The sequence below is a fragment of the Acinonyx jubatus genome, chromosome B4 (genome assembly GCF_027475565.1).
Source record: "Acinonyx jubatus isolate Ajub_Pintada_27869175 chromosome B4, VMU_Ajub_asm_v1.0, whole genome shotgun sequence".
In the NCBI taxonomy this organism is placed as follows: Eukaryota; Metazoa; Chordata; class Mammalia; order Carnivora; family Felidae; genus Acinonyx; species Acinonyx jubatus.
The window spans coordinates 76,232,317-76,260,090 of record NC_069387.1 but is presented as its reverse complement, the minus strand read 5'-3'; the positions used below and the strand labels follow the sequence as shown (position 1 = coordinate 76,260,090).

At 50.3% G+C, this 27,774-nt stretch overlaps 1 protein-coding gene across 6 annotated transcripts; it reads left to right on the top strand.

The window, feature by feature from the left end:
* Positions 1-27,697, top strand: POU6F1 (POU class 6 homeobox 1). 6 transcript variants are annotated; one of them, XM_053226245.1, is made up of 13 exons: positions 1-125; positions 3,721-3,767; positions 6,017-6,096; positions 11,182-11,273; positions 13,487-13,682; positions 17,792-17,913; positions 18,819-19,044; positions 19,582-19,835; positions 20,506-20,634; positions 21,245-21,448; positions 24,573-24,714; positions 25,267-25,435; positions 26,460-27,697. In XM_053226245.1, the coding sequence occupies exons 4-13, from the start codon at positions 11,226-11,228 to the stop codon at positions 26,803-26,805; spliced, it is 1,836 nt and encodes a 611-aa protein (XP_053082220.1). In that variant the 5' UTR covers positions 1-125; positions 3,721-3,767; positions 6,017-6,096; positions 11,182-11,225; the 3' UTR covers positions 26,806-27,697. The 6 variants fall into 6 exon arrangements, with proteins under 6 accessions (XP_053082220.1, XP_053082223.1, XP_053082219.1 ...); XM_053226248.1 differs by lacking the exon at positions 1-125 and having other exon boundaries at positions 3,704-3,767; positions 19,585-19,835; XM_053226244.1 differs by lacking the exon at positions 1-125 and having other exon boundaries at positions 3,704-3,767.
* The last annotated feature ends 77 nt before the right edge of the window (positions 27,698-27,774 follow it).

The following is a 27,774-nucleotide window of genomic DNA, read 5'->3' as shown; positions in this document are numbered from 1 at the left end:
CGGGCGGCGGCCGCCTGGCCCCGGCCTCGGCCCCGGCCCCCTGGCCCGGGCTGTGAGATGAATCTGTAATCGGTGGCCGCCGGGCACCCGGGGCGGAGGCGGCTCGGGCTCCGGTAAGTAGCGGGGTCCGGGGCGGGGAGGGGTTTGCACGGACGGGGAGGGGGCCGGGCAGGGGAGGTTTCGGGTTTGGTTAATATGCAATGCCCGTAATTAGCATAATTTATATATTTATGATAAAGAGAAAAAATGCCGCGGGGCCGGGGTGCCGGGATGCCGGGCCGGGGCGGCGGGGAGCTCCGGGAGTGGGACAGCGCGCGGCCGCCCGCCTGGGGCCGGAGACCCCGGGGCCGCGCCCTGGTCCGCCCGCGGGCCGGCGGGGACCCGGGGAGGGGAGGGGGCGGCCGCCAGGTGGACCCCGTGGGGTGCTGGGACCTGGCCCCTCCCCGTTTCTGCCCCTGGAGCCCTGGTGGGGTACGGACCAGAGCGGACGTTACGTACACACACCCGGTGGCGACCAGAAGCCGATTCTTGCCCCGCAGGAGAACCTGGACGCCTGGGTTCCTGGCGGTCAAGGTCAACTGAGGCGGCCTAGGCGACCTGTCATAATTCTCCCCAGCCGCAGTACACTGGTGGGACTCAGGGTTAGGAACCCAGGCGTTGCTGGAAAGGTGGGGGAATGTGGGAGGGTCACCATCGAGCAGAGCATGAGCGCTTCATAAATATTTAATAACAATATTATTATTAATAAATAGTCATAATAATGGGCCCGTTAGGTGCTTCCTGGCCGTTCTCACCTGGCCAGGCCAAGGGAGCCCCAGGGTGTCTTCTAATCCCCACTTTAGCGTTGGGATCCCCAACTCAGCTATAACTGGAAGCCTGAAACCACAGAATAGCCTTGGTTGCAGGGCAAGGAGAAATAAAACACTGTCAGGAAGCCTTTCTGGGCAAACGAAAAGAAGTTCTTTGCAAAGATTTGAGCCTCATCTAGTTTTCCCGATTCCTTGTCCCAAAAGTAGAGGTTGATCTTCAATTGTTCATAGATATCTATCCCTCCTCTCCTTATCTTGGTATTTTAAGGCAGCCAACATCGACGAGCAGGGCCTAATGAGGAATAATTCCATATATTCCCTTTTGATTGAAGTCCTGGTGCTCAGGGTGATATTTCTGTGACCTGGTTTGTTGTTGTTGTTGTTGTTTTGCATATGTGCCATAGAACTTCATTTTGTTTATTGGTCCAACAAAAATACCCAGTATGTGCCAAGTTCTGAACAGTACAGACAGAATTGACCTTGTCATGGAGTTTTCATTTCAGTTTGCTGGCTATAAAATCATAATAGTAATCTTTTACATTTTTTAACACTTTGCAATTGAAAACATTTTTATATCGTGCTTTACTTCGATGAAAAATAAAAATAATAGTCACAAACAGTTACATAGTGTTGGCTGTGTGCCAGGCCCTGTTCTAAATGCCTTACCTAAGTGTTGTCAGTTTAATCCTTACAATGACCCATGAGGTGGGTACTGTAATTTAGCCCCATTTTACAGATAAGAAAACTGAGGCTTAGAGAGATTACTTGAGGAGAAGCAGTACTCAACCTGGGTCTTCTGCCTTTAAGCCCCAAGCTCTTTCTGTGTCAAAAGGTGGGTCAGTGAGGCCACAGAGGGAATGGGAGGGAAACTGGATTGCCACAGTAGGAAAGAGTTGGTGTGGTCAGGGTTCTCCAGAACTTATTGCTACTTCTCTCTCTCTTTTTTTAATTTTTATTTATTTTTGAAAGAGAGAGAGAGAACAAGCGGGGAAGGGGCAGAGAGAAAGGGGGACAGAGGATCTGAAGCGAGACAGCAGAGAGCCTGATGTGGGGCTCGAACCCATGAACCGCAAGGTCGTGACCTGAGGCGAAGGCTGCTGCTTAACCAACTGAGCCACGCAGGTGCCCCTGTTGCTACTTCTTTGAAATAATTTTTAAGTAGTCTTAGTACTGCAAATGGGGGCAAAAAAAATTTGAAATAGGATCTGTGTTTTGAGGGAGAAGGAAATATGAGGAAGCCAAATGATATGACCTGATTTCTTAGTTTATGTTTTTGGCTTATAGTCATTGAACCCCTGTCATGTATGAGGTATTGTACTAGGCACTGGGGTATGTTAATAAGTGGACAGGTCTTGGAGCTTACAGTCTGGTGGGGGAATATAACTACTTTTTATTTTTCACATTTCATTTGCCCCCTCCTTTCACCCTGCCTAGGATGAATCATGTTTGGGCACAAAGGAAAGGGTACAGGAGGAGAAACTAAATCTAAATGTGTCCTTATAAACTAGGTTTACTGTTCGCTTATATATGTCTAAGATTATAAATGGTAATTTGGAAAAGGGGAATTAAAGTCATTCACTACTTTCCTATCTTTTTACTCTTCCCTTTCTTCTGGCACATGTGTATACCTAGCTGGTTTACCAATGGCTTGCCAAGCCATTTATCTCTGCTCATGACATGGCGGGAGGGGGGGGGCGGGGCTCTGGAGGAGAACTGAGAGCTTCCATTTTCCAATGTGTCCTGATCCTTTGGGGCCAGAACAGGCCCTTTCCATTTCCGGAGAGGAGGCTTGGTATTGTGTTAGGAGGATAGGGATCTGGGGCAGGTGGACACTGACTTCAATTTCGAACCTTCCATGGACTTTCCTGTGCCCTCGGGCAAATCACCGGACTTTTCTCTACCTCCATTTCCCTGTCGATAAAACCGAGAATCGTAATAAGAGCACCATGCTAAGCATTTTACTTACATGATCTCATATCACCGTTATAACAACCCCCATAAGGTCTTTCCATTTAATCACCATGTTAAAGATAAGGAACTTGAGTTTCAGAGAGAGTAAGTCAGTTGTCCAAGATCACACAGCTATTTCACGGCCAAGCTGGGATTTGAGTCTAGGTTTCCTCCCAAAGCCTATATGCTTACTTCTCTTTAACCCTCAACTTTCTATCTGTAAAAGTGAGAGCAATAATAGCTAACTGTTCTTAGTGTTTTACACAGTAAGTCCAAGGTGAGGTCTCTTATTATTTATCCCTGAGAAAACAGAGAAGTAACCTGCCCCTCTGTGGAAGGTCACACAATTGGTCAGGCTTCGGTGTGTATTTGCTCTATGGCTTGGGGGGACTGGCATCAGAATTGAATAATAATAGTTAATATATATTGAACCCTTTTGCAATTTACTACAACCCTAGCCCTGTTTTAAATATGGTAACTGAGGCACAGAGAGGTTAGGTCCTTGTCCAAGGTTCTCACAGTGAAGAAATCTTTTATAATTTTTTTTAAAATTTGTTTCGAGAGAGACAGAGACAGTGCAAGTGGGGGAGGGGCAGAGAGCGAGAGGAAGAGAGAGAATCCCAAACAGGCTCCACACTGTCAGCGCAGAGCCCGATGCGGGACTCAAACCCCTGAAGCCATGAGATCATGACCTGAGCCAAAACCGAAATTCGACGCTTAACCGACTGAGCCACCCGGGCGCCCCATCACAGTGAAGAACTCTTAAAACTGAGAGGTGAATCTAGGCTCTCAACTGCTACACTAAAGTGGCATGAGATAATGTATGTAAATTTTTATAATAACTACCATTTTCTGAGCCCTTACTATGTGCCACGCGTTAATTACACGCGTTAATTTATTCAGTCCTCACTATAACCCTATGAAGTAGGTGCTGTTTCTCTCATTTTTTTTTCAGATGAAGAAACTGAGGCACAAAAGTTAAACCATTTGTCCTGAGGCCCACAGCTAGTAAATATCAAGGCTGAGATTGTGAACCCAACCCATATTGGAAGGGAGAGCCAATGGGATTCGGTGAAGGAGTGAATGTGACCAGTAAGAGAGAAGGCAAGGATGATGGCAAGGTTTTTGGCCTGAGCATCTGTGGAACGAGGTAGTTGCCCATTGGCTGGCGTGGGGAAGGCTGCATGCAGGTGAAACAGGTTTGAGGTGGAAATCTAGAGTTTGGTTTTGAACAGGTGGAATATGAGAGGATATGAACAATCAGTAGGCATTTGGATATATGAGGCTGAAGTTCCCTGAGGAGGTCCCGGCCAGAGATTGAGATTTGGTCCTTGTGTGACCGAGTGAGCGCGCCTGGGGAGGAAGTGAGGAGTTCATGGCACCATTCAGCTCGGCCCCAGTTACCAGTCTTGGCTAATCTGCCAATCCCCTGCTTCCTGTCATTGTGGCCTTTTTGAATGGCAGCTTTGCAAGAGGTAAGTGGGTATACAGCTGAAACATAAAAGCAGTGTAAAATGCCCACAAACAACCTAGCCTGAGGAAATTATGTCAAAAACATTTTTTTTAAGTTTATTTGCTTATTTTGAGAGAGAGAGAGAGAGAGAGAGAGTGAGTGGGAGAGGGTCAGAGGGAGAAGGAGAGAGAGAATCCCAAGCTCTGTGCTGTCAGCACGGGGCTGGACTCAAGGCTCGATCCCATGAACCGTGAGATCACGACTTGAGCCGAAATAAAGAGTTGGATGCTTAACCAACTGAGCCACCCAGGCGCCCTGTGTCACAACAAATGTGACTTTCTTTCCATTGAATACATAAAACTAATTTCAGCTTAATCGACCATTCCTCAGAGTCCAGTAACTTCACGCAGCGTATCCTGCCCCTTCGAATGACTGGATAATGAGAAGGCATTTTACACCTTGAAAAACCTTAACCACATTAAGTGTTAAGGGAGGGATTAAATCCACAGAAATGAAGGGGCGCCTGGGTGGCTCACTTGGTGAGGCATCTGACTCTTGATTTCAGCTCAGACAATGATCTGAGGGTCATGCGATCAGGCCCCATGTCAGCCTCCCTACTCAGCGTGCAGCCTGCTTAAGATTCACATGCACGCACACACTCTCTCTCTCTCTCTCTCTCTCTAAAACAACAATGACAGCAACAACAACAAAACACAGAAATGTGTCTGAATTAAAAGTCTGAACCCCATATAAGAACTTCCATTTTCCTCTATATGGTGTAAGATTTTTTTTTCAAGTTTATTTTTGAGAGAGAGAGAGAGCGCACTAGTGGGGGAGGGGGCAGAGGGAGAGAATCTTAAGCAGGCTCCATGCCCAGTGGAGGAGGGGGGGGTGGGGGGTTGGAGGGGGTCCCTGATGTGGGGCTCGATCCTGTGACCACAGGATCATGACCTGAGCCGATATCAAGAGTCAGCCACTCAGCAGACTGAGCCACCCAGGCACCCCATCTTCATACATAAAATTTCATGTCTGAAACACACGCTCTCATGGAACAAAGGGAAAAGGACCACACCAGATTGTATTAGGTATCCCTTCTGTGGACCCTCTACTACCTTCTATTTATCCACCATGACATTTAAACATATTGTAACGTAGTTATCTTTTTATCTCCTTGACTCCCACGTCAGACTGAAGGCTTCTCAACAAAGCTGGCAAATGTTTTTTTCCCCTGTTGTAGCCCCAACACCCAGCACATAGTAGCCACTGAAATATTTGTTGAATAAATAAGGGATGAAACATTTCAGAATTTTTCCCAATAGGATCTCCGGCTACTCTAGGGGATTCGGATTTGTCTGAGATTTCCTAACGCTCCTCCCCGGTGTCTTAGAATGTTGCCCTAAGCGAGCCCAGAGCAGTTGCCAAAGGAGAGTGATACATAGAACCCGGTCCCCTAACTCATTCCCCTCCCTGGGAACTCCTTGATGGTCCTGGAGCTCTGGATTTTCGGATTGTGAGCAAATGCTTGAGCACACACAGTTCATTCTCTCCCCGAGGCTACCTGTGTTTTTAGATGTTAGCACAGGAAAGTGAGGGATAAATGAGCCATCTGGTAAGCAGCCGTGGTGCTTTGCCAGGTTTGATTCAGGTGTTTTTCACGCCACTCACTGGAGAAAGAAGACAAAGGAGGAGGCTCTGGGTGGGCACTGGCTCCCGTCCCAGCTTTACCCAGAGCAGCTCTGCCGTGATCTGTGTGTGTAGTGTTCTACTGCCAAAGTGATCACAGGAGTCCCTTCTCTTAAAACAGACTGTGGATCATCTCTCCTCCCTGGCTGTCAGGCTGTGGACCCTGCATGGCATCATGAGCTCAAAGGAGGCCATTCAAATGTATGTACCCCAGTCATTAGGGAACTGGTCAAAAAGCAAATTAAAGATGGCGGTCTGGTCAGTGAGACCAAGCCACAGCCTAAGGCTTGAGGAATGTGGAAAGTTCCTGGCAAGGGGGTGGGGCTAGGTCCAGGAGTAAGTCTGCACAGATGCTGAACTAGGGGAACACACAGGACACAGCTCAGAGTCAAAATGCTGAGTGTCTACTTCTCAGCGATGTGTTTGTGCCCCATGCATATCTCTGATAGGCGTCCTGTAGAGCCAAGGCTAAGGAGTCATGTAAGGCCAAGACTAAAGCCAAGTGTGTTCTAGGGTCTGAAATGAGGGAGGCCTTTGTCTCTGTTCTGCCTGTATTTCTGGTGTGCTGAAGCCTGGTTGGTGGGTTAGAGTGGGCCTGTGCGTGGTCAGAGGCTCTGAGCCAGGACTGACTTTGCCCTTGACACAAAGGACTAGACATTGAGAAACCAGGCCCGCCCCACATAAGCTCATAGAATCTCAAGGGCAGAAGGGATCTTAGAATCACCTGAGCCTTCTCTACTACTTGAATCTCCCCAATAACACGGCCACAAAAGTGGATAGTTACCTAACAACTCCCCGTGAGTGGCCATGGTTGGCCGAAAGGAGCCAGTGACCACAACAAGACTATGAGCAGACTTTGAGCCCCTCTTGAGCAGATGCCCCTTGCCCCACAATGACTGGCTACCAATGCCTCCCACCTAAAGGCCTTTGGGATTGGGAAATTCTTCCTCCATGAAATGTACATATCAAGCTATAATGGACCCAGATTTACCTTGCATACCTTTCCTCTCAGTTTGGTGTCTGCCTTTTATTTGAATTTGCAAATGACTTGCTAATTGACATTCTTTTTTTAAGTTTATTTACTTATTTTGGGGGGAAGAGCGAGAATCCCCAGCAGCCTCTGCACTGTCAGTGTAGAGCCCAACTTGAGGCTCGAACCCATGAACCATGAGATCATGACCTAAGCTGAGGTCAAGAGTCGGACACTTAACGGACTGAGCCACCCAAGTGCCCCAGACTTCTTTATGTAACAAATTCCATGGCTCATCCCAGTTCCCATTCAGAAGTGGTGGTAAATTGTCAAGTTCTTGGCAAAACTCATAGAAGGCTCCCATGTACAAAATCTGGAGGAGGACATCACCCAGGAATGAGGCTAGAGTCCCAGTGAGGTTGGAAGATGCCTACTACCTCTTCCAGCAAATTCCTCTGCCCCTCCTGTACCCTCTTGTACCTAAAAAGGGAGGCCTTATTTCCTCTTTTTTCAAATTGCTAGGTGTCTTGAATTTCTTGCCCTCACTTTCATCCCTACTGTAGGTGGTTAGAGAAGGAAATGGAGAAAGGGAACCTCATGGTTCTCCTTGCCTCTTTGGCCAGGGAACATTCTACCAAAGGGTGAAGACCCTAAAGCCTCTTAGGTGAGCCAGCAACAACACTCTTAGGCATATATACCAAAGAACTGAAAACAAATATTCAAACAAAAACTTGTACACAAAAATTCATTGAAGCACTATTCACATGGTCAAAAGGGAGAAACAACCCAAACATCAGCCGAGGAATGGAGAGACAAAATGTGATATATCCATACAATGGATTTTTTTTTCAAGACCTACAAGTTTAATTACCTACTAGACCATCCAGATGGAAATATGTGGTAAATGAATGGAAACAAGGGTCATAAAATTAGGAGAAAGGCTGGCATTTTTAGAGCAGTTTAGGTTTAGATGTTCACCAGGTTGGACTTTAAAAAAAAAAAAAACATTTAAAACAAATACTTTCTTAAGATTTTATTTTTAAGTAGTCTCTACACCCAGCATGGGACTTGAACTCACAACGCTGAGATTAAAAGTCGCATGCTCCACCAATTGAGCCAGCAGGGCACCTCTTAAAATAAAGTTTTTTACCACAGTGAAAAAACAATATATTAAAACGGAATTCCAGAATTGTCCAAATGATTTTTTAATCATGATTACTTTTTTTCCACATTTCTTTAAATGTCAAGTTTTCTTTGGCAAATTTATCCAAAAACATAAATTTTCATTGTATAATTTAGTTTATATTTATATAACAGGGTGCCCTAAATTGATGTTCATCAGAATACTGTTCTCTAAGTCCTAATGGCTTATATCTTCCCTTTAAAGTGTGTAAGTATCAAAAAAAGTGTATCTTTTAATTATTTTATCATTTTCAAAGATAGTCTAAACATATGAATTAAACACCTGTAAATTCTTCATTTTTTTTTTAAGTTTATTTATTTTGAGAGAAAGAGAGACACAGAGAGCACAAGCAGGGGAGGGGCAGAGAGAGAGAGAGAGAGAGAGAGAGAGAGAGAGAGAATCCTAAGCAGGCATCCCACTGTCAGCACAGAGCCGGACTTGGGGCTTGAACTCATGAACTATGAGATCTTGACGTGAGCCGAGATCAAGAGTCAGATGCTTTTTTAAAAAATTAAGTATTTATGTTGAGAGAAAGAGAACAAGCAGTGTAGGGGCAGAGAGAGAGACAGAGAAAATCCCAAGCAGGCTCTGCACTGCCAGTGCAGAGACCAATGCTGGGCTCAAACCGGTGAACCGTGAGGTCATGACCCAAGCGGAAATCAAGAGTCAGAAGCTTAACCAGCTGAGCCACCCAGGTGCCCCAGTTCTTCATTTCTGTTGCAGTGTAGCAATTGGTCCTCCAACCCATGGTGGTCTATCAGCTGAGCAAGGCTGAGTCTTGTTCTCAGATGCAGCTGACTGCACCTCGTGAAGCAACTGACTAGCAGGCTTCTCCGCCTCTTTTTCAGACAAGGGTAACTAACACAAATCATTCTTTGATCTATACGTTCTGCTAGTTTCATCCCCCAGATCCTCGTTTGGAAATTCTCATTCGCCAAATTGTTTTTGAAGACCATTGCACGACACAGTATCAAGTCATTAGATTCACATGCGCTGATAATTCTTGAAGGTATTTTCCAAATGCTTCCTTCCTTCAGCTTTACCATCTGTGTGTTTAAAATGGTCTCAAAAGTTCCAGGGCCACCTGGCGGGCTCCGTCAGTAGTGCGCGTGACTCTTGGTCTTGAGGTCATGCGTTCAAGCCCTGTGTTGGGTGTAGAGATTAATAAATAAATAAGTAACCTTCAAAAAAAAAAAGAGTTCTGAGATTCCAAACAGTTTTCTTCTGGAGAAGATGCCGGTTTCTTTGAAAAGGTTCGATAGTTTTCTTCATTCTCTGCTTTGAGGTATTTTACCATGCTGTAAAATACATGGGATTACATGAAAATCTTCCGTTCCTCAGTCATTGTCTAAGTGTTGCACTTACAGGGTTTTTAATTTTTTTATTTTTATTAAAAAAAATTTTTTTTAACATTTTATTTATTTTTGAGACAGGGAGAGACAGAGCATGAGCAGGGGAGGGGCAGAGAGAGGGAGACACAGAATCTGAAACAGGCTCTGGGCTCCGAGCTGTCAGACAGAGCCCAACACGGGGCTCGAACCCACGAACCGTGAGATCATGACCTGAGCCCAAGTCGGATGCTTAACCGACTGAGCTACCCAGGCGCCCCATACAGGGTTTTTTCTTGAACCGCTTGTGTGGGGAGGTGGTGGATTGGCACACACCTGTGGAGGGCTGGTCGAGTCACAGCTGAGCGTGATGAGCTTTCCATCTTGGAAATGGAACCTCAGTTTGCCTCTCTGTCAGCCCTCCCCAGAGAGAAAGCCCACCCGATATTATCCGTTATTGCATAGCTATAAAAAGGATCAAAGTCCTGACACGTGCCTTGACAACGTTTTTGCTAAGTAAAAGAAGCCAGACACAAAGACCACTTACTGTATGCATCCGTTTTTATGAAATATGGAGAATAGACCCATCCATAGAGGAAAGGCCGACTGGCGGCTGCCAGGGGCCGGTGGTGGCAGAGAAAGGGAGGAATTGCTAATGGGTATGGGGTTCCCTTTGGGGATGATGAAAATGTTCTGGAACTAAACAGTGGCGGTGGTTGCACAACATTATAAATGCATTCAATTCCGTGGAGTTTTGCGCTTTAAAATGGTTAAAATGGTGAATTTTATGTTACGTGGATTTTACCTCAATCGATAAAATAACCGAAGAAGGAGAACCTGTCAGCCAACCCAGGGTTGAAAGAGGAGGAGGAAGGCGAAAGAGGGGGAAGCTAGCGCATTTCTCTGAGCTTAGGTCCCTCATCTGGACCGTGGTGGTGGTAATTCTCCCATCCCCCAGCGGGCATGAGTAATGAGCTTGAGTAAGTGTTATAGAAATACTTAGCACTCACTATAGGCGCTCAACGTCAATGTTAATTGCCTTCTTTTCTGTATAAGTATCTAAACCTATTTGTCCGCTTTATACCTTTATTTCTTACGACTCTATGGTCTGTGAATCTGTTCTTCACGGGGGCTCCTCCCACTCCCCCTCCCTGCATTTGGCAGGCTGCTCTACTATCTGGGATGTTGTCCTGGCTCCCGTGTTAAAGGCCAGGATGGTCCTTAGGCCACTGCCACAGAATCACTTAAGAGCTGCTTCTGTGGGACCCGTCGGCTGAATCAGACTCTCAGGGGAACCTGGGGTCTGCATTTTTAATAAGCGCTCCAAGTGGTGATCACGCACATTCAGGTTTGGGACTACTGTTTCAATTTATTCGGGTCTTATCTCTTCCAGGAAGTCTGCTCAGACTCCTCCCCTGAGAAGCCCTCTGATGGCCAGAGTGCTCCTTTCCTGTGTCTGAGGCTCTGGAGGCTCTGAATGTCTGGGTCAAAGTCATCTTGGGTTCTGCTGGGTCTGCTCTCTCCCTGCAGACTGGGGAACGCCCAGGGACGGATGCCTGGCCCTCTCTTTCCTCTTGTCACCCTGGTTCTTCCTGAGTGTAGGATCTCTTGGGGTGCTGTAGGAAGCAAGACACTTCCGTTTTCAGGTCCTTTGAATCCTGTTTCCTTTACTTGTACAGATACTTGGGAGAACTTAGATTTTTCTCCCTTCCTACCATTCTACTCCTGACTCTCCAAGATGGTATAGAAATTGTATTACTGTGTCACATCAGCCTTTGCTTTTCCCGTCCCATGTCATCCCACAGGCTGTGCTAGGTGTGGGCCGGCCCCCACCCCACCCTAAGTGACCATGGATCCTGGAGCCGGGCCAGAGTCATCACTGACCGTCAATGAGCAGGTATGTTCTGGGGCAGGAAGAGGTGGGGGAGTGAGGGTGATGGACCCTGGGGTGTGGCCAGGAGGAACACTCCACAGAGCCTGTCAGTATCTGTTTCTTAACCAAAATTCATGCCGACTTCACCCATCCAGATGTAGTTACCAGCTAGGATTTCTCAGGGGCTGAGATCGGGGATTTAAGCTGTGATTTTATTATTTATTTATTTATTTATTTATTTTAAGTTTATTTTATTTATTTTTAGTGAGAGAGAGAGAGAACAGAGGTGCATGTGCGTGCATGCCCAAGCAAGGGAGGGGGAGAGAGAGAGAGAGAGAGAGAGAGAGAGAGAGAGAGAATATGAATCCCAAGCAGGCTCCACGCCATCAGCACAGACCCTGACTTGGGGCTCGAACTCACAAACCATGAGATCATGACCTGACCTGAAATCAAGAGTCAGATACTTAACCGACTGAGCCACCCAGGCACCCCTTAATTTCACTTTTTAAAGTCACAGCTTAGGGGCACCTGAGTGGCTTAGTCGGTTCAGCAGTTTACTCTTGGTTCTGGCTCAGGTCATGATCTCGAAGTTCATGAGATCAAGCCCCTTGTTGGGCTCTGTGCTGACAGTGCAGAGCCTGCTTCGGTTTCTCTCTCTCCCTCTCTCTCTCAGCCCCTACCCTATTCATGCTCTCTCTCTCTGTCTCAAAATAAATAAACTTAAAAAAAGAAGTGAAATTAAAATATAAAAAATTGTATGGGATGCCTAGCTGACTTAGTAGAGCATGTGACACTTGATATCAGGGTCATGAGTTCAAGCCCCACGTTGGGGGTAGAGTCTACTTAAAAAAATAATAAAAAGCTTAAATATATATACAAATATGTATAAGTTTACATAAGGAAAAGATTTGGACATCAGGTAATTTACTCTATTTTTTCCTAAATATATTTTATAATTTTTTGCAGTGAACATTCATTACATAATTTTTTAAAGGAAAAAAAAAAGGTTAACATTTCTTAAAAGGTAATTGGACTGAAGTCCCTCGTATCAAATTTAAATCAGAAAAGGAACTGCTTTTGGAGGTGTATTTCACTCATACTCCCCTGAGAGGTCACATTGTCACTTTTTCCAGCAATCTCTGGCTGGGTTCAATTTTGAGGACTGTGTTGTGGGAGAGCCTTCGGGTACAGGCCAAGTGCAGGGGAGGCTCGACACAGATTTTGAACATACAGCGTGTCCCTGATTCTTGATTGGTCTAATTCAAAGCATGCCAGTGCTGGAGGTGAAGAGCTGAGGGCTGGCTGAGCAGGGGAAGAAGACCAAGTGTTCTGAGGACATGGAAGGCCCCCTCGAGGTCGGAGCATGCCTGCAGATGGCAGGGCTGGCCCCACCGCTCCACAGGGTGCAAGGCTCTAGTCCGGGGAGGTGGGGCTCCAGTCCGGGGAGGTGGGGCTCCAGTCCGGGGAGGTGGGGCTCCAGTCCGGAGAGGTGGGGCTTCAGTCTTGGGAGGTGGGGCTCCAGTCGGAGAGGTGGGGCTCCAGTCGGAGAGGTGGGGCTCCAGTTGGAGAGGTGGGGCTCCAGTCCAGAGAGGTGGGGCTTTAGTCTTGGGAGGTGGGGCTCCAGTTGGAGAGGTGGGGCTCCAGTCCTGGGAGGTGGGGCCAGTGGCTGCTTCTACAGTATTCCTGACCTGCATTTCAGGAAGTTAGCTTGCCTGGAAACCTTGGCCTGTACCCCAGAGTTTTGGAATCATGAGCCTAAAAAGTTACTCAGCATTGTGGAGCATTCATGTCCATCCCTTTGTCTTTGAGGAAACTCCTGTAAGGTTTCAAGAGAAGTGAAGAGGGATCTGCTTCTTGGCCCAGCCTAAGGCTGGATGCTGTGTTAGTTAGGGGCCTCCATTATCCTAGCAGCTAAGAGGACGCCCTTGCAGGGCTGTGGGATAGGCCACTTAACCACTCCCTGCACTGAGTCCAGGACGGGGAGGAAATAGAAATATCTCCAAGTGGTTTGGCTCTGTGGGGCTTTTACTAGCGTGTGTCAAGCCCTTCCCGTGTCACCAGGCCCCAGTTTCTTTCCAGGGATCGGGGAGCTGCAGCCTGCCCCAGGCTGTGGAATTGTCACAGCACACAGCCCTCAGGCAAGCAGTCTGCATCTCCAAGTGCCCTCTCCCCTCTCCCCCAGCCAGAAGCCTACTGGCCACTCCCCACCAGCAATGTCCCCTGTCCTCTGTTTTCAGGTCATCGTGATGTCAGGCCACGAGACCATCCGCGTGCTGGAAGTTGGAGTGGATGCCCAGATCTCTGCTGAGGAGGAGGGCAAAGGACTGGAGGGTGTCGCTGCCGAGGGCTCCCAGAGCAGAGGCCCGGCCGAAGCCAGTGAACCCGCTGGTGAAGCTGGGCCAGACAACCCAGATTCCTCTGCAGAGGCAACTGGTACGAGGCCATTGCTCCCATTTGGCATTGGTCCACCCGAGTCCCTCTTTCTGGCTCCTTGGAGAGCCAGCGTGAGTCCCTAGAGCCAGGGTGGCCCCGGGGTCTTGTCTTCCAGTCCACTGGACGACCTCTGGCCACAGCTGTACTTCTGCTCAGCTGTTAGGGCCATCCTGCCCTCCATGTCCCTGGAACTTTAGTTCTGGTTTCATTCACTTCCACATCTAAACTGGGATGGGTCAGGGTGAGGTGGGAGGAGAGCAGCTGGGCTCAGTTGAGGGGATCGAATTAACCTCCGAGAGGGCTGTACGTCCAACCCAGAAAGGCCGAGTGCAGAAAGGACTAGACCTTCAGGATCCCGACAGCCTTTCTAACCCAGTACCTTCTGTGGTGAATCTGGGAGGTTCCAGCGGCTGGGGATAGGAGGGCATGTTACCTACCCCACACTAAAGATGTAGGTTAGGTAGGACCTTGCAGAATCCCAATTCCTTACTCCTAGCTGGGCTGGCGTGAGTCAAGCCTGGTGTCTTATTCATGCTGTCTCCAAAGACGACTTTTGGGCAAGAACTTGATTCCCCTGTAAGGGGAATGGATAGGGACGATCCACCCACACCATTTCTCCTAATTACCCTGTAGTATAGCTGCGAGACAGCCAGGGCTGTTCTAGAGGCTGGGACTGAGGTGCCAGGCATGGCTGTCTTGTTGTGGGGCACCCTTTCATGGACTTCCCTCACTGACACCTTTCAGAGTAGATGTCTTTTGCTGGAAACCTGGGGATCCTCAGTTAGTACCCCCAGAACTCCACGATTCATCTCCCCTAGCCTTCTGCTTATCTTCCCTTCCCCGGATTGGAGATCTGGGCTGGTGGGGGTGGGCCAAGAAGAGGAGCCAAGAAGAGAGCAAATGAGAACAGACAGGCTTTAGGGAAATAGCAACTCCTTAATAAGAAAACTGTGAGACCTCACATCCCTCACTCTGCCTGCAAATCAGCACGCAGATTCAGTTGGCACCCTAGTGACCTAGGTTATTTTTTCTCCTTTTGAATAAAGGAACGGCAAGAGGCTTGACCGTTTTCCCCTAGCCTGGAAATGCTCTGCTCCATGTTGAGACCAGGGTGGGGTGTCACGTGCTCCACAGGGCAGCGCCCCAGAGAGCAGGCAGCAAAGACCAGGATTCTACGTCTGACCGATCTTCCCACTCCTTTCCACGGTGGGGATGGGGCTCTTTCCCAGAAAATTCAGGAGATTTCCCAGGTTTACACAGGGTCGGCAATTTCCCTTTTTATTCTTTTAACGATCTTCCATATCTCATTTTGTCTGGTGCCTTAATTCTGTTTCTTGTTCAAACCTGCTCTCGGAAATGGATGCTAAGTCAACTCTTTATACCTTAGCATCAGTGTTTATGGTACTGTGCATCTTCTTCCAGGGGTTTGTACATTTAAGCCTCTTCACGAAAGTCCTTTTCTCTGTAAAGGCATTTTAGTGATCATCGGGTAGGTAAGGGAGGTATTTTGATGGTACCTCCCAAGAAGCCGCCAACTTAGACTGTGGCCTTGATGGAACCTTTCTTGATAATGCTATTGCAGAGCAGAAGCTAAGAAGAGTTTCCTCTTGGGCGCCTGGGTGGCTCAGTCGGTTAAGCATACGACTTCAGCTCGGGTTATGATCTCACTGCTCGTGAGTTCGAGCCCCGCGTCGGGCTCTGTGCTGACAGCTCAGAGCCTGGAGGCTGCTTCAGATTCTGTGTCGTCCTCTCTCTGTCCTCCCCCACTTATGCTCTGTCTCTCTCTCAAAAATGAATCAACATTAAAAAAGTAAAAAAAAAACAAAAAAACAAAAAACCAAAACAGTTTTCTCTTAAAATGAAACTAAGTAATGGGAAACTTTCAGGATGAGAAAAATCTAGTGATTTATATCACTCTAAATTACTACCCAGTCCTTGTCCATGTGTATATTTTTAAAATTTTTTTAATTAAAAAATTTTTAACGTCTATTTATTATTGAGAGACAGAGAGAGACTGAGCCTGAGTGAGGGAGGGGCAGAGAGGGGGAGACACAGAATCCGAAGCAGGCTCCAGGCTCTGAGCTGTCAGCACAGAGCCCGACGCGGGGCTCAAACTCACAAACTGAGAGATCATGACCTGAGCGGAAGTCGGACGCTCAACCGACCGAGCCACCCAGGCGCCCCTCAAACTCCTTTTTTAAAAAATTAATTAATTTTTTGAGGGAGAGTGGGGGAGGGACAGAAAGAGAGCAAGAGCGAGAGCGAGAAGCCCAAGCAGGCTCTGTGCTATCAATGCAAAACCGGAGGTGGGGCTCAAACCCACATACCGTGAGATCATGACGTGAGCCTAAATCAAGAGTTGGACGCCTAACCCGCTGAGCCACCCAGGCGCCCCTCAAATTCCTTTCGAAAAGAAATCAGTTGTGTACCTAGGAGGAAGTTATCACCTGGAAAAGTACAAAATCTATCAATGAGAGAGGACCAGTAATTGGCTACAAGGTACCACATAGCTGTTAAGCCAGAAAAATAAATAAACAGTGATAAAACCTAGGTTGGGTGGCACTGTGGAGAAATGGGCACATTATTGATGGTTCTGTGAATTGGTTCAGTCTTTCTGAAAAGCAGTCTAGCAGGAAGTGATAAAAGCCCTAAATGTATGCAAACCCTTGGACCCTTAGTCCTACTTTGAAAATAAATCCTAATAAAATGAACATTTCGTTTCTTTAGATGATAAGCTTTTCTCATTCATGTTTATCACATTCCCATTTTCTCACTTTGCTTTTTTAATATATATTTCATAACATTTTGTCAAGCAAAATATTTTTTAAGTTTTTGTGGGTTCAGAGTATCGTGATGTTTTCTGATTTTTTTTTTTCAGTAGCTAGACCTGTATTTCCCCTCCACAGTGGACATAAACCTGTCGTTTTGTTTTCTGTTTGTATTTTAGAAGACTTTTGTTGTTGCCTGTTTTCTCTTTGATTCCTTAAAGAGTTGGATTTTTTTTTTTTCATTATATACTGTGAACTTTATAGTCCTGAGTTAGGTTACTGCCTTTCCAGATGAAAATGTGGGCTGGGAATGCAAGGTGGAAAGGCTGTCTAATTCCGTGGTTCCTCCTCTGGCTGCATGATGTATCACAAGTGGGTTTAAAAGGAAAAAGAGAGAGAGGAGAGGTTACTGACCTCCATTCCCAGACATCCAATTCAGTAGGCTTAGATTAGGGCGGGGAAATCTACACCCAGCCAATATTAAGAGGCCACCAATCTGGTCTGACGTCCATCACCCAATATGTAGATTCCTTTTCAAGTTTTACTGTGTATTAAATAATAACCCTTCTCCTCATTGTTGTGTGGCTTTGAAGAGGTTTCCTGGTGGGGTTCTCCAATACCGGACTAAATCAAGGTAGCAAGAGGAAGCTATCAGCTGGGTGAAAAGCACCCTTTCACAGGAAAGAAGTTCTTTTGGAAGCTCAGTGAGGCTTCTCAGCTGGACTTCAGACCGCAGGCCTTGGCAGAAAAAAGCTGCCTGGCTTGGAATGCCCCTGTGTTCTGGAGTGTGGCAAAGACCTGTCCAGTTTTCAGGGACTGTCACTTCAAGGACCTCACCCGACAGGAATCTTTGCCCCTTCCCCAAGCTAGCACCTGCATCCACAAAGTCACCTGCAGGTGGTGTAACAATGATTGAATTGCTGGATGAGTCAAGGGAAGTTGCTCCCATCAATTCTAGCTCCTTCCTTCCCTGACACACATTTGCTTAGGGCCCCTTTACTGATTATGTGATAGGTCACCATGTCCTATGGAGCCAGGAAATGGGAGACTTGATAGGCAACTGTGCATAGGCCTGCATCTTCTTCAACTAGATGTGGGAAGAGGGTAGCCCACCTTTCAGGTCTGGCACAGGGTCCCCCATCCTCCCATTCTCACTACCGGTAGCATTTGGGAAGCTGCCTCCTGGGCCAGGGAAGGCTGGTGATTGGCCTTGGGTTATGCAGAAAAACAATGTAGGCCTGAGAATTTAGCACTCCAAACTGCAACCAGATGTTCTACTCCAGTGACCCCTCCACTCACACCGGGCTCATTCCTTGTCCTTTCTCTCAATGCCACATGAAGTGAAGTCTCTCCCGGGGATCCCTCCGAGCCCTGCCCCTGCGGTTGCCACCTTCAGCCAAGCCCCAAGCCAGCCTCAGGCATCGCAGACCCTGACGCCACTGGCTGTACAAGCTGCCCCCCAGGTAAGGGCCCCCCGGGGAGCTGAACAGAGGGCCCTGGGCGGGAGCAAAGCATGGGACAGCCAGTGTGGGGTGGCCATGGGATCTGGGGATTTCTCGGGGCAGAACAGGGAAGGGGCTGTGGCTTGAAGGAGGGAATCCCTTCCTGGGCACCCCTGGCCTCTCCCCTACCCCAGATCAGGCCCACTGGGAAGATTAGATCTGTCTTTGCCAACTAATATTCTTGGGTCCAGCAAAGATTGTAGAGATAACGTTAACTCTTTCATGCCACAGGCATCTCTGTTTATCTAATGACTAAATGAGTGAATAGCCTTGTTAGCCCCTCCAGGAGATGCCTGGAAGAGTTAATGGATCGTTCAGAGTCCTCATTTAGAGCCAGGGGGCCGCCCCAGCGCCGAAGCTGCCTCCCGGGTCCCCCGGCTGTGCTGAGTTCCCTGTGACCTTTTGCTACATGCACAGATCTGCAAGGCATCCAGCGGGGTATCCTCCGTCAGAGCTTCCCAGAAGCCTCTGTAGGCCCTTGATCTCCTGGTTCCACCAGCCCCCGCCCCCTGCTTCCCGACGGCCACAAAGCATTGGTCGTGTGGGCCAGGGCCCAGGGAAGGCCTGGGAGGCAGCAGACTGTGGTGGAGGAGGCCGGCACACCCTCTGCTGTCCCGTGAGTGGGGCCAGGCCCCGTCTCCGGTTCAGGCAGCTTCTCTGAAGGCAGGATAGTCTGGTCCAGGCACCCCCTCGGGGTCAGGCCTCCGGCTAGGGCTGGTCTCTTCCCCACCCTCACCGGCCTTTTCCCCACTGCCCTCAGAATGCTTTGTTTGTGCTCAACTGGGTCTGAGAGACCTGGTGTTTGCGCTGTCAATGTTGATTTTTTATTTTTTCTTTTCTTTTTGAAATCTTGTTTGCTTTTGCAGGTCTTGACTCAGGAAAACTTAGCCACAGTTCTGACAGGAGTTATGGTTCCAGCAGGGGCAGTTACTCAACCTCTTCTTATCCCCATCAGTATTGCAGGTCAAGTGGCTGGTCAGCAGGGGCTGGCCGTGTGGACAATTCCTACAGCAACCGTGGCTGCCCTCCCAGGACTGACAGCTGCTTCTCCTACGGGGGGAATTTTCAAGCCACCTTTAGCCGGTCTGCAAGGTAACGGCAACTCTCCCCAGGACTGCACCAGGCCCCCCACCACCCTACACTACTGTCCCTGCACGTGTGCTTGCCATGCTGGACTCAGAACACGCGGCCCACCGGGGCAACAGCCCTGGAGTCCGGATCCGGTGTCCCAGGCACCCAGCCACAGAGCTGCTGCACCACCTCGGGACTCTAGGCCATGACACCGAGCCGGCCCAGCGGGCCTCTCTCACTCCAGCCAACCGAGACTGCCCCCCTCCCCCCCCACCGCGCCAGAGTTCGCCCCACGACCAGCCTCCTAAGAAGGACCACGGCAAGAAGATTCCGCTTCTGCTTTGGAACCTACGCGTCTCCAGCAGGCCCGAGGGAGGGGGGGATGAGAGATGCTGCCACGCGCTGCCCCTGCAAGGATCAAGGGAATCACGGCTGCCTGCCCCCTCTGCCCCGCTGTCCCAACCCCCCTCTCATTCTTGGGCCAGATCCCTTGGGATTGGAGCCGCTCTGGGCTGCGGCTAGGCATTTGAGCGCCTCTGTCTCTGCCTTGCTCCGTAGCAGCTGCCGTGCTGAACGCCGCTCTCCCGACACCCGTACAAGCTGTCCCGCCGGTACAGGCCTCCTCGCCCACGCAGCCCCGGCCAGCGGCCCAGCCCCAGACGCTGTTCCAGACCCAGCCGCTGCTGCAGACCACGCCGGCCATTCTACCGCAGCCCACCGCTGCCACCGCTACTGCCCCCGTCCCCAAGCCAGTGGACACCCCCCCACAGATCACCGTCCAGCCTGCAGGCTTCGCACTGAGTCCAGGAATTGTAAGCTGCTGCCCTCACCCAGGGCTGACCAGGGATGGACCGAATCTCGGGCCAAGGGTGGAACTGGCCCTTCCCACAGGGGAGGAAGGAGGGGGAGGACCAGCCCCCCCGAAAACGGCTCTTTTCCAACACATCCGCAGAGATGGCTCCCTCTGAGGCCTTCTCCTTGCATCTGCCAGCCCATCCATCCCAGACAAGAGCAGACAATCTCCGCCAAGAGGGCTGGGCAAATTCTCCAGAACCTGAACCACTGGACCGGCCTTGGAGGGTGGGATGATGTCTGGGGATTGCAAACTCGTGAGCTGTAACTAAGGTGGAGCTGGAGGCTCACAGCCCCGTGCCCGTGTCTGTCCGGTGTGGCTCCCGGCTCGGGCAGTGGAGCTGTTGGATGTGACTAGATTCACATCGGCCCCTCCAGTCTGGCCTTCTGTCCTCCTGGGCCTGGCCTGAAAGATTAGCCGGAGTTACTCTTCCGTGGTGGTGCCCCTCCCCCTTCCCCGCAGCCCCTGGCCCTTGATGCTATTCAGCTGGTGGACATAGGCCTGCAGCCCACATTCACACCTGCCCAGCATCCGTATCTCCCCACCCCAAAGCGCTCAGCCTTTTCCTCTCTGCCTTGGGCTCTTTCTCACCCCGTGGCCTCTGAGCAAGGCTCTTTCTCCACCCACAGATCAGTGCTGCTTCCCTCGGGGGACAGACCCAGATCCTAGGCTCCCTCACTACCACTCCGGTCATTGCCAACGCCATTCCCAGCATGCCAGGGATCAGCAGTCAGATCCTCACCAACGCTCAGGGACAGGCAAGTGGTCGAAGCCAGGGCTGAGGGTTGAGGGCTGCGGTGAGGCTGCCTGGGCGGGGGGCCGGGCCTTGGGCTGAGGGTCCTAGAAACTTGGACAGGGTGCCACGCTGCCGTTCATCTCTCGTGTGGCAGCTCTCTGCTGATAATGAGCCCCGGCAGGGGCCTCACCTCCACCCCAGCCTGTAGGTGCTCACTCTACTCTGGGGTTTTCCTTCGTGGAGCACCCACTTTGTGACCAGGCTCTGTGTTAGGTGCTCTCTCACATTATCTCACCTCATTTTGAGTACAGGTCTGTTAGGTGGAGATTTTCATTCCCATTTTTCTGGGGGGAGAAGGCCGAGGTTCAGAGAAAGTAAGCCACCCAATAAAATGTGGCAGGGCAGGGCAGGGCTTCACATCCAGGGCTGTGTGAATCACATGCAGACCTATTCTTCCTGCACCTCGGCTCCGGGGATAGAATAAAGGAAACAGCTTTATCGATGAGGGAACTGAGGTCCGGAAGGGTTCAACGATTTGTTGAGGTCCCTTCCCCTGCCCACGTGGGGATTTGGGTTGGGGGTAGAACTGGACGCTGGCCTCACACCTGGGGTCCCTGCCTTGTTTCCTCCAGGTTATTGGAGCACTTCCGTGGGTAGTGAACTCGGCTAGTGTGGCAGCCCCAGCACCAGCCCAAAGCCTGCAGGTCCAGGCTGTGACACCCCAGCTGTTGTTGAATGCCCAGGGCCAGGTGATCGCGACCCTGGCCAGCAGCCCCCTGCCTCCGCCCGTGGCTGTCCGGAAGGCAAGCACGCCTGAGTCCCCTGCTAAGAGTGAGGTACAAGGGCTGGGCTGGGATGAGGGCAGGGGTGGGGGGGGTGCCTCCCTCAAGACTGCAGGGCAGGACAAGACTATTTTCTGAAGCCCCTGGCACACAGAGTACCTCCCCAAAGTGAGGGGAAATCCCAGAGTAGAAGGCCCCACATACTCTGTTCAGGGACAGAGCACTCCCCCCCACCCCACCCCCACTCCAAAAACAAGTGTATGTGCCCTCAGAGGCCAGTGCCATGCTGAAAGGGCCAGGGAGGTAGTCAAAGCAAACTGAGTCTTGATCGGCTCCAGGGTGAACCGATTGCCAGGAAAGCCCAGGGAGGTGACTCTGCATCCCCTCCGCCTCACCCCTTCACTTGCATTGTGGCTTTGATTATTCCTTTATTTGTTCATTCCAGGAGCAGTTTTTGAGTGCCTACTATACTCCAGGTGCTGTAGATCTAGGGACGAGTAAGATGCCTTTCCTAGCCTTAGGTGGCCCACTGCTGGAGACAGTTGCAAGCCAGAGTGACAAAGACTATGACAGGGACATGACAAGCTGCTGTAGGGACCCCGAGAAGGGAGTTCTGGACCGACTGGGGAATTCAGCAAAGCTTCGTAGAGAAGGGAGGTGGCACTAATCTAAAGGGATGAGGTGGGCAGGAGAGTGGGTCCCCCCCTTTACTGTAATTGCAGGAATTAAAAGGTGTCAGAGCAGGGGTTCCCAGAGTTGTGTGTCAGAAGCACCTGAAGGACAGCTGGAATGCAGAGTCCAGATGCACACACGTCCCCCCACCCTTGGAGTTTCTTGTTCAGAAGTTCTGGAGTGGCGCTCCAGAATTTGTATTTCTAGCAAGTTCTCGGGCGAGGTTGAGGCCTTGGCTCTCAAATGCAGCATGCCGCTTCCAGGCTTTGTAAATAACCTCCTAGCCTCATCTGTAAAATGGAGATTATCAGAGTACCAACCTCAGAAGGTTATGAACGTTAATGGATATATCACGCGTAAGACAGGTAACACTCTGTACGCAGGGAGCACTGGAAAAAAACGGTGCTTTTATTTTATCACTTATTATGGAGCAGAGAGTCATGGAAGGGAAGTGGCTTATTAGATGCGTATTAAAAAAAAATTAACCGGGGCGCCTGGGTGGTTCGGTCGGTTAAGCGTCCGACTTCAGCTCAGGTCATGATCTCACGGTCCGTGAGTTCGAGCCCCGCGTCGGGCTCTGTGCTGACCGCTCAGAGCCTGGAGCCCGTTTCAGATTCTGTGTCTCCCTCTCTCTCTCTGCCCCTCCCCTGTTCATGCTCTGTCTCTCTCTGTCTCAAAAATAAATAAAGGTTAAAAAAAATAAAAAAAAAAATTACCTGTTATCCAGGTGGAACCAAGAACTGAACTGTGGCAAGACTTGAGTCCTTGTCACCTGTTAGGAGGCAGCTGAAACAGTTCTACCAAGAAACCAGGAGCCCTGAACTTAAGTCCCTGGGGAGGAAGAGGGACTGGGCTTGAGAGCTACCAAAGGGTAGAATCCAGGGAATAGGACTCATCCTAGAGAAATGTGCACTTTCCAGGAAGTTGTTTTTTTATTGTTATTATTTAACATTTATTTATTTATTTTGAGAGAGACGGGGACAGTGTGCGTGGGGGAGGGGCAGAGAGAAGGGGGAAGAGAGAGAGAGGCAGAGAGAGAAGCCCAAGCAGGCTCCACACTGCCAGCATGGAGCTGGCCGCGGGGCTCAAACTCACGAAACTGCGAGACCATGACCTGAGCCCAAACCAAGAGCCAAACGCTCCACCGACTGAGCCACCCAGGCGCCCCTCAGGAAGCTTTTAAAAACAATCATCCTGGGCTGCCTGGCTGGCTCAGTCAGTAAGTAGAGCATGCGACTCTTGATCTCGGGGTTTTGAGTTCTAGCCCCATGCTGCGGGTTTTTACTTTAAAAATTCATACTAAAAATACTGATTTGATATATTTATAGTTTCTCCTGATGATAAATATGATACACACTTAAAAAAATTTTTTTTAATGTGTACTTATTTTTGAGAGGCTGAGAAACAGAGCATAAGCAGGAAAGGGGCAGAGAGAGGAAGACACAATCCGAGGCAGGCTCCAGGCTCTGAGCTGTCAGCACAGAGCCCGACGTGGGGCTTGAACTCACGGGCCTTGAGATCACGACCTGAGCCGAAGTCGGACACTTAACTGACTGAACCACTCAGGCGCCCTGACACACACTTTTTATAAAAATTCCAATATTATGTGTAATGGAAAAAAGCAAAAATCTCTTACAAGTCCACCCCCAGAGATAGCTGATGTAGACAACTTGCTTTATATGTCTCAAGATTTTGTTTTTCCTGGAAATTCATATGTATTTTTTATAGGAGTTATTCTATAAAAATTGTTTTCACTTTATCTTTTCTTCCACTTAGCACTGTGACCCAGAGCTCCTTCCATGTCGGTTAATTAAGAGATTAACTGCGTACTTTTTTTTTTTAATATTATACGTGAGAAAGAGAGACAGTGCGTGAGCAGAGAAGAGCAGAGAGAGAGGGAGACACAGAATCTGAAACAGGCTCCAGGCTCCAGGCTCCGAGCTGTCAGCACAGAGCCCGACGCGGGGCTCGAACTCACGGACTGTGAGATCATGACCTGAGCTGAAATCACGGACACTTAACCGACTAAACCACCCGGGCGCCCCACTGTATTCTTTTTAGTAGCTGCACAGAATCTCATTGTAAAAAGGTCCCCAGAGTCATTTGCCAGTTCCCTGTTAATGGACATTTGGGGCCTGGGAGCCTCTAGAATCAAGTGTAGGTTTCTGTTCTGAGGGAAAAGGTTTGAGAGCAGTTATCTCAAGGGTGGACACCTGTTGGGCTTTGAACAACTGTACTGAACCTTTCGGAGCCTCTGACCTGCCTGTGTCACGGGTGGCTGCGAGGCTCCAACTTGGTGGGGCATGTTGCTGTCCTTACTTCAGAGGTCACTGTCGTTGGGTGGGTGTAATAAGTAGCTTCTAGTCTTGCTTTGTGATGGGGCACGGGTAGGAGTGTGCTGGGGGAGTGAGGATTTCATGCCCATTTTCATGTGGCCCGGGCAGGGACTCCCACCCCCTGAGCCAGGCAGGTGGGCAGTAGCGTCTCATTGGCTCTCTTCTCCTAGGTCCAGCCCATCCAGCCCACGCCAGCCGTGCCGCAGCCAGCGGTGGTCATCACCAGCCCAGCCCCGGCGGCCAAGCCATCTGCCTCTGCTCCCATTCCAATCACCTGCTCTGAGACCCCTACTGTCAGCCAGTTGGTATCCAGTAAGTGACTCCTGAAAAAGGTTGTAGAGAAGAGGAGAGGCATGTATTCGGACTCCCCAGCCCCTTTAGATGCTGCTCTCCTTAATAAACTTTCTAGCGTCCAAAGGGGAAGGGCAAAGGCCCGCTACCAGGCATTGGCTTTCTTATTCCCATTCCTGCTGAGCTGGATTCTAGGCATGATGACAGTGGAGGCCACTTCCTCAAGAAGCCAATCCATGGGCTGTCTCTCATTTGGCCTCTCACCCAGTATTTGAGGAATGTGGGTGGCTCAGCTCTGCTTGGGGCCAGGAGCGGGGAGAATGGGGGAGGGTCAGCCACTGGAGCTGGAAGAACTAGAAAAGAGACCCCTACTTCCAGACAGGTTAGTCCAGGTCCCTTTTCCTCAAGTTTTGTTTGCTTTGGGAACAGGGGTGGTGAAGGTGTTAAGGGTATATGGGCCTTTTGTCAAATGTCTTCATCCCTCACTGCTTCACCAGGCCAGGCCAATAAGCTAGGTAAGGAGGGCTGTCATCCGTCTTACACACTCACCCCTGGTCCCTTCCTCTGACCTAGAGCCGCATACCCCAAGTCTGGATGAGGACGGAATCAACTTGGAAGAGATCCGGGAGTTTGCCAAGAACTTTAAGATCCGGCGGCTGTCCCTGGGCCTCACACAGACTCAGGTGGGCCAGGCTCTGACTGCAACGGAAGGCCCAGCCTACAGCCAGTCAGCCATCTGCCGGTGAGTAAGGCTGTTCTGGACAAGGTCAAGGCCAGCTCAGGCATTTGATGGCACTAAGCACTCATTGGGACCCAGGTGCATGGCTCCTTTCCATATTCTCTCTTGCTCCTGCCTCCTTCCAGACCAGGAAGGTTGTTCCAAGGGTAGACGGGAACACCGAGAGTGGCCAGAGGCTGATCCAGTCCGTCTGAGGGCCCTCTCAAGTTTGTTCTTCAATCCTGAGCATGTACGTGGTCTTTCGTTGGGGGGAACCTAAGACCCTAATCCATTCAGGAACCCTATAGGGAAAGGCTACAGCTTATGCCGTTGGTCACAAAAGTGGGAACTTCCGTTCTGACTTAGCCGTCCACCGCAACCCACCCTCCCCGCTGTTATGCTCCCATCCCCCCTCCTCCCAAGGCATGACTATAAAGCGATGTAGCTGATTTTTCTGTGTGCAGCGTTCAGACTGGTTCTGATGCCAGTATCGAAGGAGGGCAAAGTGTTGCAAACAGGAATGAGTCCATGGCTCAGGGATGGCCGAAAGGTGCCTGCCAGCTCCCAGATTAGACAAGAGTGACTGCTAGACCAGGTGTCACGCTGGCAGTTCTGTAGTCGCATCCGGGCTCGGCCAGGAAGAGCGGTCTGACTCAGTGTCACTACTGTGAGATGAAATCGGAGGAGATGGCACTTGTGACATCCACGTGCCATCTCTGAAGTCCTCTTAGGATAACTCCTCAAAGGACCTCACTCATTTGGGTGTGAACGTTCTAGAAGAGTTGTTCAGACAGCAGCTGCACTGTTATCGTTGCGCCACTGAACTGAGGCTGTGGGAATGGTCTCCCTTTTGTGACCCGGCTTACGGGATAGTCTGCGGAGTCTGGGCTTGGCTGAGCCAGGGTGGTCTTGATGGGGGCGGTGAGGGGACCATTTAGTACGGTCCCACCAGTCCTCAGAGGGGCAACCCCTCGTGGAGAGTACTCACACCCCAGGGTGGGGAGTAAGGCATTCTCACTGTCCCTTCCCGGGCTTGGGTCACCCACAGGTTTGAGAAGCTGGATATCACACCCAAGAGTGCCCAGAAGCTGAAGCCAGTGCTGGAAAAGTGGCTGAATGAAGCCGAACTCCGGAACCAGGAAGGGCAGCAGAACCTGATGGAGTTCGTGGGAGGTGAGCCCTCCAAGAAACGCAAACGCCGCACCTCCTTCACCCCCCAGGCCATAGAGGCTCTGAATGCCTACTTCGAGAAGAACCCGCTGCCCACAGGCCAGGAGATCACCGAGATTGCTAAGGAGCTCAACTACGACCGGGAGGTCGTGCGCGTCTGGTTCTGCAATCGGCGCCAGACGCTCAAGAACACCAGCAAGCTGAATGTCTTTCAGATCCCTTAGGGCTCCGCCCCCGGCCCTGTGTTCCAGCACTTTGTACTTTTCCCTTGGCCCCTGGCTGCAGCCACTGCCGTGACGGCACCTGTCGTTCTGCCACGTGCGGCTGCGCTTGTCCTGGGGTCGTGAGACTCCACTGTGTGCATGTGCGTTCACTGCCTCCCTCCTCTCCTCCACGTAGCTCACATCACGGGGAGGGCAGAGGGGGCCCACCTGAGAGCTCCAGGCTCCGGGCCGGTCACGCCAAGGGACCCTTCCATTAAGTGGTGTCACTTAAAGAAGCACTTTGCGAAGGTGGTTTTCGAAGGGTGAATTCTGGTTGGGAACCAGAAGCTCCCCGTCTTTGGGGCAGGGCTGCGGCAGCCCCTAAGTACCACTGACCCTTAGCTCTTGTCTTTGATGGCATTCTCTCTCCACCCTCCCTTCCCCTGTGCTCCTCTGTGGAAGTGTCGCAGGTGCAGCAGCTCGCGCAGCGGAACCCCAGCCTCAACTCCCACCCTTTGCCTGCAGGCACCCTGTCCCCGAAAGGACCCAAGGGGCACAGTTCTGAAAAGTGTGACGAGCTGCTCAGCAGGTCAGGCTCAGTGTCTGCCTTGCCCTCGAGGTCAGAAGGTTCTCGCAGCCCTGGGGCCAGAACATGTGATCCCTGCTTCCTTTGGGGGGAAATTGCACTAAAGCAGAACCTGTTCATTTGTGACCCAGGTTGGAAGGAAGCAGCTTTGAACTCTGGCCGTCCTGGAGTTGACCTGGGTCTACGGCAGGTTGGGAACTTAATAGATGAACCCATCCTTCCAGATTTTAATCTAAACTCTGCCCGTGGCTCTCTCCCTCACTAGACAGTGAGGGTTAAAGAACCGGCAGCCTGGAAAATCCCACTGCCCAAGCTCGCAGCACCCCGAAGAGAAATGAAAGGAATGCTGACTCTCTCTTTCTCTTGTCCTCCCACTCACCCCTAACCCAGTGCTGGGCCTTGTC